Source organism: Trichechus manatus, unplaced genomic scaffold, assembly GCF_000243295.1.
Source record: "Trichechus manatus latirostris isolate Lorelei unplaced genomic scaffold, TriManLat1.0 scaffold00046, whole genome shotgun sequence".
Taxonomy (NCBI): Eukaryota; Metazoa; Chordata; class Mammalia; order Sirenia; family Trichechidae; genus Trichechus; species Trichechus manatus.
The window spans coordinates 8591961-8605041 of record NW_004443982.1 but is presented as its reverse complement, the minus strand read 5'-3'; the positions used below and the strand labels follow the sequence as shown (position 1 = coordinate 8605041).

Genomic DNA, 13081 nt, shown 5'->3' with positions numbered 1-13081 from the left:
CATGGTGGTGTGCAGGACTGGGCAGTATTTCATTGTGTTGTGCATAGGGTCGCCATGAGTCAGGGACCGACTTGATGGCAGCTAACAACAACAAATCGAGCTCTACAGCTAGCTGTGTCACTGTAGTCTCTTATGGCTCTAATCATAAAAACATGGTGATTTGTGAAAGTTGGTATTGTACTGGTATCTATTTAAAAATATTGCTACAAATTTTAGACATTGTTTTCAATTTCCTAATTTATGAAGTAAGAGGTTTTCACTGCTTACTTGTCTGATCGTAAGAATCACCTGGGACTCTTATTAAAATAGGTTCCCAGGCTCTGTTCCTACCAAGTAAATTCAATGGGAAGAGCCCTGGGAAACGCAATGGCCTAGGTGACTCTTATGTTCAGGCAAGTTAGGGAAACCCTGGATTAGATTAGACCTCTTTTAGAACTAAGAATTCTTTCAGTTATCCCTTTTCTTTCACATTTATTGTAAATATTACCTTATTAACATAATATACACTTTGTCACATATACAGACTTTTCTAATGTAAATTAAAGCAAATTATTAAGTACTGACTCCTTTTTACCTTTTGGTTCCCATTTTAAAATGGATAAATAAGGTATTCTGCAACTCTGGTCATGGCCAGTTGGCCTAATAATTGAACAAAATCTCTTCCACCCCTATCAGTAGATAATGGCAAATCCCTGAAGACCAGTCCATAGTTAGCATAGATCCGAGTACTGTTCTGAGGGTCTAATATATAGTGCTATGTGATAACATTGACCAAACAAAATCTAAAAAATTGTAAAACTCTGTGGTCTTGTGGTTAACACGTTTGCTTTCACGCTTTTTTTTTTTTTTTAAATCCAAGAGTTTAAAGTGCTTAAGTTACTCATTTTTATCATTGACTGAGACCTTGATTTTCAGCCATTTGGTTAGTTTAAATGAAACTGGTAGATGTCTTACTGATATTCAGAGATTCACTGTTGTCCTGGGAGAACACAGGCCTGGAGCTAGAGGTTACAGACTCACATGTCAGGCTTACTTTTCCTTCATAATTTTTTTAGTAAGATGGACTGGACAAGGCAAGGCATCTCTTGGTATACTTTAATTTGCGTACCATCTACTTTTCAGTGGCTGAGAATGTTACCATGAAGGCTTTAAAAGTGCTGTACTGAGTTAACCCATGTTTCATCTGTCTCTACACTGGTATTTGGGAACTCACTATGGAACTTAGTCAAGTTGCTCCAATGTTGTCTTAACTTTAACGTAGTATTTATGTCATTACAGCTTCATTCCTCTTATTCTCCTACCTCAGGAACCTCATCCCAAGATTAAAATCTTCTAAGAACATTTGTTTGTTCCCTAAATAATCTCCACACTTCGTGCCTTCATACCTTCGCTCATAGCATTCCCTCTGCCTAGAAGATGCCTTCCCTACCTCTCCTTCCTGCCCACATCTAAATTGACAGCAAATTCTTTATGAAAATTGATTTTTCATGATTTCCACCTCCCCTTACCTGAACATGACTTCTCTCTACTTTTAGCATCCATAGCACACTATGTCTGATTATCTTTTGCCTATTGTATTGATTTATGAATCTATATTTTGGATTAATTTCTGTGTAAATAAGGCTGATGAAGATCAAAGACTATAGCCTTTAGTATGGATTACACCTCAACGTAAAGAAAACAAAAATACTCGTAAGTAGACTAATAAACAACATCATGATATGATAAATGGAGAAAAGATTGAAGTTGTCAAGGATTTCATTTTACTTGGATCCACAGTCAACGCCCATAGCAGCAGCAGTCAAGAAATCAGATGATAAAGACCAGACTTACTGGTCTGACAGAGACTGGAGAAACCCCGAGAGCATGGTCCCCGGACACCCTTTTAACTCAGTACTGAAGACACTTCTGAGGTTCACCCTTCAGCCAAAGATTAGACAGGCCCATAAAACAAAACGAGACTAGGGGGCACACCAACCCAGGGGTGAGGATGAGAAGGTAGGAGGGGACAGGAAAGCTGGTAATGGGGAAACCCAAGGTTGAGAAGGGGAGAGTGTTGACGTGTCTTGGGGTTGGCAACCAGTGTCACAAAATAATATGTGTATTAATTGTTTAATGAGAAACTTATTTGCTCTGTAAACCTTCATCTAAAGTACAATTAAAAAAAAAAAATGACGTACTGCATTGGGCAGATCTGCTGCAAAAGACTTCTTTAAAGTGTTGAAAAGCAAAGATGTCACTTTGAGGACTAAGGTGCGCCTGACTCAAGTCATGATATTTTCAATGCGAGGAGCCCTAGTGGTGTAGTGGTAAAGAGCTATGGCTGCTAACCAAAAGGTTGGCAGTTCGCATCTGCCAGCCACTCCTTGGAAACTCTATAGGGTAGTTCTGCTCTGTCCTATAGGGTTGCTATGAGTTGGAATTGCCTCAATGACAATGAGTTTAATTGGTTTTCATACGCGTGCAAAAGCTGAACTATGAATAAGGAAGACCAAAGAATTGATGTCTTTGAATTACGGTGTTGGCAACTACCAGAAGAACAAACAAATCTAATCTGTTTTGGAAGTATAGCCAGAATGCTCGTTAGAAGTGAGGACAGCAAGACTTCATCTCACATGCTTTGGACATGTTATCAGGAGGGACCAGTCCCCGGAGAAGGACATCATGCTTGGTAAAGTCAGCGAAAAAGAGGAAGACCCTCAACGAGATGGATTGACAAAGTGGCTGCAACAATGGGCCAAAGCTAGCAACGATTGTGAGGATCGAGCAGGAGTGGGCAGTATTTCATTCTTTTGTACATAGGGTGGCTATGAGTTGGACACAACTTGATGGCACCTAACAAATAAGGCTCACAATTGTTTGTCCTACTATTATCTTCAGTTTTCTTTTTCTAATATTCCACATATATTTTTATTCTACCCCTTGTATGAAGTCGTTTTCTGAAATCCCATCCCTTGTTAGGCTTCATCTTTGCCAATGGGTTTTTGGTTGGATTAGATTCTATTGTGTAACCTCAAATATACCAAGCCCTCAGTTAGCCTCTCCCTTGTGGTTTTCTTCCAGGCTCGGAGCTGTCTTTATCCCCTGCTTTTTCATGTAGTCTTATGTTACAACAACTGAAAACAAGTACTGAAACAAAAACTGATCCTTAAAAGTTAAAGAATTCCTCCTTCTCTAGTTCTTGAAATCATTTCTGACCCTGTTCCTAAAATACAGTTGTGAAAAACAGCATTTTCCACCTTCTGTGTTTTTACATCTTTTATGAGTGATTCATTTATTTTTAACAAATTGAATTCTTAATTGCTGTAAGATAAACTTAAATAAAAATACAACAAAACTAAAATTATGAGGAAATGACAACCCTAGGTTTATATGACTTCTATTTTTTAGTTCTTCAGCACACTCAAAAGTTGTCTTCATGTAAAATAAAAGTCTGGGGTTCATCAAAGCAAAACAGAATACTGTTAAGTGAAGTCTTGAATATTACATCTGTAACTTCCCTCGTATCCTTTTCCTAAATCTCTTTACTTTCTATATATTTTTCCCCGCCCTTCGATTGAACCAGATCCTTCCTTTAGATCATTGCTGTGGGCTCCATAAAAGTCTTTGTCTTTCTAAATTCTCATTCTACTCCAACTTCTACCTTCTGAAAATGGTAAGGAACAAAAATTTTCAAATTAAGGAAAGAAAAAGCACAAGGGCAAGGGAGAAATCATGATTTTGTTATTCATTGTCAGATAAGATTAATAGAGCTGTCAATTTTTTAAGATGCTAGTACCTCAAAAAATAAAAATTGTGGAACTGTGATTCATGGTTAGCAACCCTAGCTCCAGCCCTTTATTATTTGCAGGCAAATATATTGCCTTTTTCTAGATGAAACAACCAAACTAAATATAAATTATAAACTGTAATCTAGCTGCCAAAGTAGTCAGTAGCACTGGAGATGAAAGTTCATTTGCTGAGTAAAAAGTAAAATAATAATCCACAGAAGCAAGACTGTGTTTAAAAAAAAAAATTGTATTGACCGAGCCCCTAAGAATCTCATCTTTAAAAGAGAAAGGGGTTGGGGGGAGTGAGTAAGAATAAGACATGGAAAGAGACCAGAAAGAAGAGAATACAGTGTAAGATAGTGAGAGGAAGCTTGAGATTTTCTGGTTTTAAAAAACCCCTAGTTTAACCACTTAAATAGCTTTATGACATGAGGCAAGTTTAGCTTCTCTGAGCCCCAGTTATCTCATTTGTAAAATAGACATAATAGTGCCTCCTGCACAGGGTTGTTGGAAGCCTAATGGCATAATGTGTGTGAACTACCTGATGATACCATGCCTTCTGCCTGGTACTATGCCCTCATGAATGTAAGCTCTTGTTACTCTTTCATGTTTGTTTTAGTATTTTCTTTGTTTTCCCACATAGGAATATAGTTGAGTTTGTAAACATTCCAAAGTTATCTGCAGAGTTTTAGGCATTATTTTCCTGTGAAATAAACGTTATTTTTTTAGATATATAATTTATTTTTTGTTGAGAATATACACAACAGAACATGCACCAGTTCAACAATTTATATATGTACAATTCAGTGACATTAATTCATTCTTCCAGTTGTGCAACCATTCTCACCCTCCTTTTCCAAGTTGTTCCTCTCCCATTAACACAAACTCAGTGCCCCTAAGTTCTCTGTCTAACCTTTTGAGTTGCTGTTGTCAATTTGATCCCACGTAGATAGATCTTAAAAAAGCACAATGCTCAAGGAAGACATTCTTTACTTGTTAAGCTGAACTGTTGTTTGGTTTTGAGCCCTGGTGGCGCAGTGGTTAAAGTGTTCGGCTGCTAACTGAATGGTCAGTGGTTCAAACCCACCAGCCTCTCTGTAGGAGGAAGATGTGGCAGTCTGCTTCTGTAAAGAGTACAGCCTTGGAAACCCTATGGGACAGTTCTCCTCTGTCCTATAGGGTCACTATGAGCAGGAATCGACTCAATGGCGGTGGATTTGGTGGGGTTTTTTTGTTTGGTTTTAGGATTTCAGGGGATATTTTTGGTTTAAGATTTAAAGATTGTCTCAGGACGATAGTTTCAGATGTTCACCCAGCCTCCATGGCTCTAAAAAATGTGGATTCTATGAAAATTTGAAATTCTGTTCTGCATTTTCCCCCCTTTTGATCAGGATTCTTCTATAGAATCTTTGATCAAAGCATCAGTAATGGTAGCCAGACACCATCCAGTTCTTCTGGTCCCATGGCAAAGGAGGCAGTTGCTCATGGAGGCAGTTAGCCACACATTCCATATCATTCTCCTATTCCTGGCTCTTCTTCCTCTGTTGCTCCAGGCGAATAGAGACCAATTGTTTTACCTTGGATGGCCACTTGCAAACTTCTAGGACCCCAGGCATTATGCGACTAGGAGGTAGAACAGAAGCACTAGAACATGTTAATTAGACCAGTTAACTAGGATGTCCCATGAAACCTCACCCTAAATCTCCAAACTAAGGAGTCAGATCCCATGAGGTGTTTGTCTGTACATTATCAGCCTGAGCAGCTACTCTTTTTTTTTTGGTCTTTGTAGTAAATGTATGTATCACATAACTTGCCAATTTAACTTTTTACAGGTGTACAACTTATTGACAGCAATTACATTAATCGGCTGTGCAACTCTACCCTTAATTAATGTGATTCTTCTATCACCATAAACCAAAACTCAGTACTCCGTAACCTTCCCTTCCCTCCTCCATCTCACCCCTGGTAACCATTAATAAACTTTGGTTTCTATACTTTTGCCTGTTCTCCTTTTATACAAGTGAATTCATACAATATTTGGCTTATTTCACACAGCATAGTATCTTCAAGCTCCATCCATATTTCGTTTCTCTTGCTGGCTGAGGAGTATTCCATTGTATACATGTACCACATTTTGTTTATCCATTCATCTGTTGATGGACATTTAGGTTGTCTCTACCTTTTGGCTATTGTGAATAGTGCTACAGTGAACATTGGTGTACAAGTATCTATTTGAGTCTCTGCTTTCAAGTTTTTTGGGTATATACCTAAGAGTGGAATTGCTGGGTCATATAGTAGTTCTACGTTTAGTTTTTCTGAGGAACCACCACATTGTTTTCCACAACAGTTGTACCATTTTGCATTCCATCTGCAGTGGATAGGGGTTCTAGTTTCCCCACATCCTCACCAACATTTGTTATTTTCTGTTTTCCTTTTTTTTATCTTATCCATCCTAGTGGGAGTGAAATGGTTTCTGATTGTGGTTTTTATTTGCATCTGCCTGTGTGGCTAATGACATTAAGCATCTTTTCATGTGTTTGGTGGCCATTTGAATGTCCTCTCTGGTGAAATGCCTCTTCAAGTCCTTTGCCCATTTTATAATTGAGGCTTTTTGTTTTGTTTTTTTGGGTTGTTGTTGAAGTTTTCTATATGTTTTTGTTATTAGATTCTTATCAGATATGTGGTTTCCAAGATATTTTCCCAGTTAGTAGCTTGTCTTTTCACTTTTTTGAAAGAAACATTTTGAAGCCCTACTTGGAAAACTTGTTCAGTAAAATATATGCCCCCAGTGGGGAATTGTATAGGACATGGGGAGGGGAAAAAGGAGGAACAGGTGCTGCTAAGAGCTCTAGGCATAGTCTGAATTATATTCTTCCTCTTTTTGCCACAAACAAAATTTTTACTTGCCACCCCCATACCCTTCCCAAACACGCACACACACATACATAGATATAGCAGCTATCCTAGCTTTGACATCCAGCCACAGCCTAAAGCATTATTTTGTTTCTAAATAAGTTAAACATGCAAGAATTGCTGAAGCTAAACAGAGTGAAATTCTTTGAATATGATATTAAGAAATTTGCCTTAAAGTTAATACTGTTTTATGTTTGTTAATTAACAGGTTTTGAATTAATTTTTAGTTATTCCCTCCTTGCTACCCAAACTTAATTTACATGAGTTGTGATAATGATATTTTAACCTAGTAACTTACAAATAACAAAAAAAAATACAAATTAAGAGAAAGTAAGTATGCCATTACTTAATCATACTTTTAATTTTAGTTGTTTAGTAATCAAATGTTTTTTGAACACCTACTATATGCCAGGCACTGTCCTAGGCAGTTTAAGTAGACAGCATGAATAAAACAGACAAGACCTTTGCTTTCAAATAACAGTTGCTAAACCCATTTCCTTTTCTTTAGGGTATTTTCATGGTCTCCGAATTTTAGAGCTGAAAAGTGCCTTAGAGATCATCTAGTTCAACCTCTTTGTTCAAATGGAGAACCTGAGCCACTAAGATTCACAGGAGAGTAAGAGAATTTAGCAGACAATTCTGAGTAACGACAGCAAACTGTAGGAAAATGAGCACAAATTGTGATAATTCACTATGTTGTTAGCATAAGTATGAGTTTAGAAAAGGTATTAATACAAGAAAAGTTCAATTGTGTTAATATAAACAACAGATTCCACTATATTATCTTCAAGTTAAAATTGAGGAAATGTCTTTTTTCTTTTTTAGCACTATAATTAAATTAGTTTTGTATCCTGTGGTAGCAGTCCCTGGGTAGTGCAAACAGTTAACGTGCTTGGCTGCTAACCGAAAGGTTACAGGTTCCATTCCACCCAGAGGTGCCTCGGAAGAAAGGCCTGGCGATCTACTTCCAAAAACTCAGCTACTGAAAACCCTGTGGAGCACAGTTCTACTCTGACACACATGAGGTCACCACGAGTTGGAATCAACTCAACAGCAGCTGTTTTCTTAGTAACAGACTAACTCCATAAATGGTTTTCTGCTTACAGACTCAAAAGTTTCAGAAGCAACTATACAGATGATGCTGTTTATGAGTATCTAGGTAGTGTTGATAGAAATAATGTGCCTTCCTTCCTTGCTAGAATCATAAGAATTCAAAACTGGAATTCAGACCCCTTATTTCAAGGATGAGGAAATTGATTCTCAAAGAGGTTAATTGACTTGCCCAAATAAGAGCCAAAATTAGCAACTTACATTTAAGCAAGGGGTCAGTTTTTTTATATTAAGAATATCATTTTTGTATTCAGATATCAATCATTCTCAACTTTAAATGATTTAATATTGTCCTCATCAGATCTGCTGAGCATTGCGCTATTTTTTGAAAACTGAGAATGTCTGAGAAATCGACAAAAGAAAAATTAAGTGGTAGACATTAGAACCGAGTCTCTTCATATTATTTTTCATTGGTATATTTCTTATGCTAAAAATACTCAATATTCAGTTGCTGGTCATAAATAATTTTTCCCCCACAATAGGTATTGTCTTCTGAGAACTCTGAAGCAATGTCAGACATTGAGAGAAGCTCTCATTGCTGCAGGAAAAGAGATTATATGGCATGGGCGGGCAAAAGAAGAACCAGCTCATTATTGTAGCATTTGTGAGGTAAGTAACTATTCTTATCCACGGTTGTTTTATAAAACCTCTTATCTAGTTTTTATTTTTTCTTTATTTTTTATCGTTGTACTTTAAATGAAGTTTACATTTCAAGTTAGTCTCCCATACAAAAATTTATACATATGTTCTTATGTGACCCTGATTGCTCTCCCCTTAACTGTGACAGCACACTCCTCCTTTCCACCCCTGATTCCCCATGTCCATTCAGCCCGCTCCTAACCCTCTGTGCCTTCCCATCTCACCTCTAGACAGAAGCTGCCCATTTAGTCTCTTGTATCTACTTGAGCTAAGAGGCACACTCCTCAGGAGTATCAGTTTATGTCCCACTGTCCAGTCCAATCCCTGTCTGAAGAGTTGGCCTTGGAAATTGTTTTAGTTCTGGGCCGATAGAGAATCCAGGGGCCATGCTTTCCGGAGATCTCTGGTCTCAGTCAGACCATTAAATCTGGTCTTATTACTAGAATTTGAGTTCTGCACCCCACCTTTTTCCTGCTCCATCAGGGACTCCCTGTTGTGTTCCCTATCAGAGTGGTCATTGGTGGTAGCCGAGCACCATCTAGTTCTTCTAGTCTCAGGCTGATGAAGTCTCTGGTTTATGTGGCCCTTTCTGTCTCTTGGGCTACTACTTTCCTTGTGTCTTTGGTGTTCTTCATTCTCCTTTACTCCAGGTGGGTTGGGACCAATTGATGCATCTTAGATAGCTGCTTGCAAGCTTTTACGACCGCAGATGCCACTCACCAAAGTAGGATGCAGAACATTTTCTTAATAAGCTTTGTTATGCCAGTTGACCCAGATGTCCCCTGAAAGCATTGTCCCCAGATCCCTACCCCTGCTACTCTGTCCCTCAAAGTGTTGGATTGTATTGAGGAAGCTTCTTAGCTTTGGTTTAGTCCAGTTATACTGACTTCCCCTGTAGTGTGTGCTGTCCCTCCCTTCACCTAAGATAATACTTGTTGTCTTGGTTATCTAGTGCTGCTACAACAGAAATACCACAAGTGGATGGCTTTGACAAAGAGATTTATTTCTTCAGAGTAAAGTAGGCTAAAAATCCAAATTCAGGGCATCAGCTCCACGGGAAGGCTTTCTGTCTCTTTTGGCCTTCTCATCAGTGTTCCCCCGGACTAGGAGCTTCTCGGTGCAGGGACCCCGGTCCAGAGGATGCGCTCTGCTCCTGGCATTGCTTTCTTGATGGTATGAGGTCCCCCTGTCTCACTGCTCACTTCTGTCTTTTGTATCTCAAGAGATTGCCTCAGGACCCAATCCAGTCTTGTAAATTGAGTCCTGCCTCACTAACACAACTGCTGCCCATCCTCCCTCATTAACATCATAGAGGCAGGATTTACCACACATGGGAAAATTACACAGTACCAGGAATCATGGCCCAGCCAAATTGATAAACACATTTTTGGGGGGGACATAATTTAATCCATGACATTCCACCCTTTGGCCCCCCCAAAATCACATCCTTGCAACATAGAAAACATTCACCCCATCATATCATAGCAAAAGTCTTAACTCCAAGTCCAAAATCCAAAAATTCTTCATCTGTGAAATCTAGAATACAAATTAATCTGCTTCCAAAGGTACAATGGCAGAACAGGCACAAGCTAGACATTTCCATTACAAATGGGAGAAACTGGAGGGAAAGAAGGGATAACAGGCACCAAGCAAGTCAGCAGAACACATTACATTAGCCCTCAAGGCTTTCAAAATAATCTTCTGTTCTCTGAGACAATTTACACAATGGCCTTGCCCTCCAGACTCTAGGTATTGGCCACACTCTCCAGATTCTGAGTGGAGACCCCTGGGCCCTGGGCTTTAGCTCCGCCTTCCAGGCCCGCTTGGACAGCAGCTCTGCTCCCTCGGCTCTAGGCATACCATTCTCTCAGTCCATCTGTGTGGCGACTCCACCCTTAGAAGCACCAGAGGCCATGGCTCCAAACTTTGAAATCCCTGAGGTCATGGCTATACCTTTTGAGACTGAGGCAGCTCCACTTCTTGTGTCCCTAGTCTCTTTAGCTTCTGCTTTCTGTGGCCTCTCGCCCCTCTGGCCTCTGATGTTACTGATTTTCAAACCAGAGTACTGCCTTTAGTATTTTTTGTAATTTTGGTTTGGTGTTTGCAAATTCCCTAAACTTCTGTTTATCTGAAAATGCCCTAATTTCACCGTAGTATTTCAGAGACAGTTTTGGTGGATATATAATTCTTGGCTGGCACTTTTTCTTTTCTTCAAGGCTTTATATATGTCATCCCATTGCCTTCTTGCCTGCATGGTTTCTGCTTAGTAGTCTGAGCTTATTGTTATTGACTCTCCTTTGTATAGATGACTTTTTGTTTATCCCTAGCCGCTCTTAAAATTCTCTCTTTATCTTTGGTTTTGGCAGGTTTGATTATAATATGTCTTGGTGACATTCTTTTGGGATCTACCTTATGTGGGGTTCAGTAAGCATATTGAGTAGATAGCTTGTCATCTTTCACGATATCTGGGAGGTTTTCTGCCAACAGATGTTCAACAATTCTCTGTATTTTCTGTTGTCCCTCTCTGTTCTGGTACTCCAATCACTCGTAGGTTTTTCCTCTTGATGGAGTCCCACGTACTTCTTAGGGTTTCTTCATTTTTTTTTTTTAATAGTTTTATCAAATAAGTTGGTGTCAAGTGCTTTATCTTCAGTCTCACTAATTCTGACTTCCATTGCCTCAATTCTTCTTCTCTGACTTTCTGTTGAGTTGACTAATTCTGAAATGTTATTCTTAATCTTATGGATTTCTTTTTTTTTTTAAGTGTTTTTTTTTTAAATTGTACTTTAGATGAAGGTTTACAGAACAAATATTTACTCATTAAACGGTCAGTAGACATATTGTTTTATGACATTGGTTAACAACCCCATGACATCTCAACACTCTCCCTTCTCGACCTTGGAGTACCTTTTTTTTTTGGTGAAAATATAGTCAAAGTTACACCGTTTGAAAGGTTTCTACATGTCCAATTTAATGACATCGATTATATTCTTCCAGTTGTGCTGCTATTCTCACTATCCTTTTCTAAATTATTCCATCACCATTATCTTCAACTCACTGCCCCGTAGGCTTCCCATCAAACCTTTTGTTTGCTGTTGTAAATTTGATCTCACATAGATAATTCTTTTTTTTTTTTTGGTACGTTATATGAAGGTTTGTAGAACAAATAGTTTCTCATTAAACAGTTAGTACACATATTGTCCTATGACAATGGTTAACAACCCCACGACATGTCAACACTGTCCCTTCTCAACCTTGGGTTCCCTATCACCAGCTTTCCTGTCCCCTCCTGCCTTCTAGTCCTTGTCCCTGGACTGCTGTGCCTCATTAATCCCGTTTTGTTTCATGACGCTGTCCAATCCCTGGCTGAACGGTGAACTTCAGGAGTGACTTCACTGCTGAGCTAAAAGGGTGTCCGGTGTCCATACTCTCGGGGCTTCTCTAGTCTGTCAGGCCAGTAAATCTGGTCTTTTTTTTTTTTTTGTAAGTTAGAATTTTGTTCATCCTTTTCCAGCTCTGTCCAGGATCCTCTTTTGTGTTCCTGGACAGTGCATTCAGTGGTCGTAGCCGGGCGCCATCTAGCTGTATGGGACTCAGTCTGGTGGAGACCATGGTAGCTGTGGTTATTAGTCCTTTGGACGGATCTTTTCCTTGTATTTTGTTCTCTTCATTCTCCCTTGCTTCCAAAGGGGTGAGACCAGTGAAGTATCTTAGATGGCTGTTCACAGGTTTTTAAGACCCCAGACGCTACTCACCAAGGTAGAATGTGGAACATTGTCTTTATAAACTGTGTTACGCCACTTGAGCTAGATAGTCCCCGAGACCGTGGTCCCCACAGCCCTCTGCCCAGGAATTCAGTCCCTCAGGGAGTTTGGAAGTGTCTGTGGAGCTACCATGACCTTTCCTTGTACGCTTGTATGAGTTGTGCTGGCTTTCCCAGGTATTGTGTACTGTCTTACCCTTCACCAAAGTTACCTCTTATCTATTGTCTATTTATTTCTCCCCCCACCACCCCTCCCATCCCTGGTAACCAGCAAAGATTGTTTCTTTTTGTGTGTAAACTTTTACATGAGTTTTTACAGTAGAGGTCTCATACAATATTTGTCCTTTTGTGATTGACTTATTTTCATAATGTCCTCCAGTTTCATCCATGTTATGAGATGCTTCAGATTCATGATTGTTCTTTCTCGTTGCATAGTACTCCATTGTGTGTATGTACCATAGTTTGTTTATCCATTCATCTGTTGATGGGAATCTAGGTTGTTTCCATCTCTTTGCTTTTGTGAACAGTGATGAAATGAATATGGGTGTGCATATGCCTATTTGTGTGGCAGCTCTGATTTCTCTAGGATATATTCCTACGAGTGGTATTGCATTTTGTAGTGCTTTTTTTTTTGTGGTGCTGACGTTTTCTGTTTTCTCTTACTCTCCCATGCTGAGTTCCTTTTGTTCCTGGATTTTTTTTTTTCATTACTTTTGTTTTTGTAGGTTTTGTTTTTCCTGAGACTTTATATTTTTCTTTTTTATTTTCATGAGTAGATTTATTAACTTTCTTTGTGGTTACCTTGAAATTTACCCTTATCTTCCTAGATTTGAACCAGTCTATATTACTTGGTATCGCCTTGCCTTCTCTCCATTAGAAGGTTGTA

At 39.0% G+C, this 13081-nt stretch overlaps 1 protein-coding gene across 19 annotated transcripts in view; it reads left to right on the top strand.

Annotated features, from left to right (window-relative positions):
• Nucleotides 1-13081, top strand: part of KDM6A (lysine demethylase 6A) — a 260874-nt gene that overhangs the window by 238875 nt on the left and 8918 nt on the right. For 10 of the 19 annotated variants that reach the window (XM_023731902.1, XM_023731905.1, XM_023731903.1 and 7 more), the window contains 2 exons: nucleotides 7192-7299; nucleotides 8276-8402. In XM_023731902.1, the coding sequence (XP_023587670.1) occupies nucleotides 7192-7299; nucleotides 8276-8402 (235 nt within the window). The remainder of the gene's footprint in view (nucleotides 1-7191; nucleotides 7300-8275; nucleotides 8403-13081) is intronic. The other 9 variants (XM_004376914.2, XM_004376913.2, XM_012555697.2 and 6 more) reach the window with 1 other exon arrangement.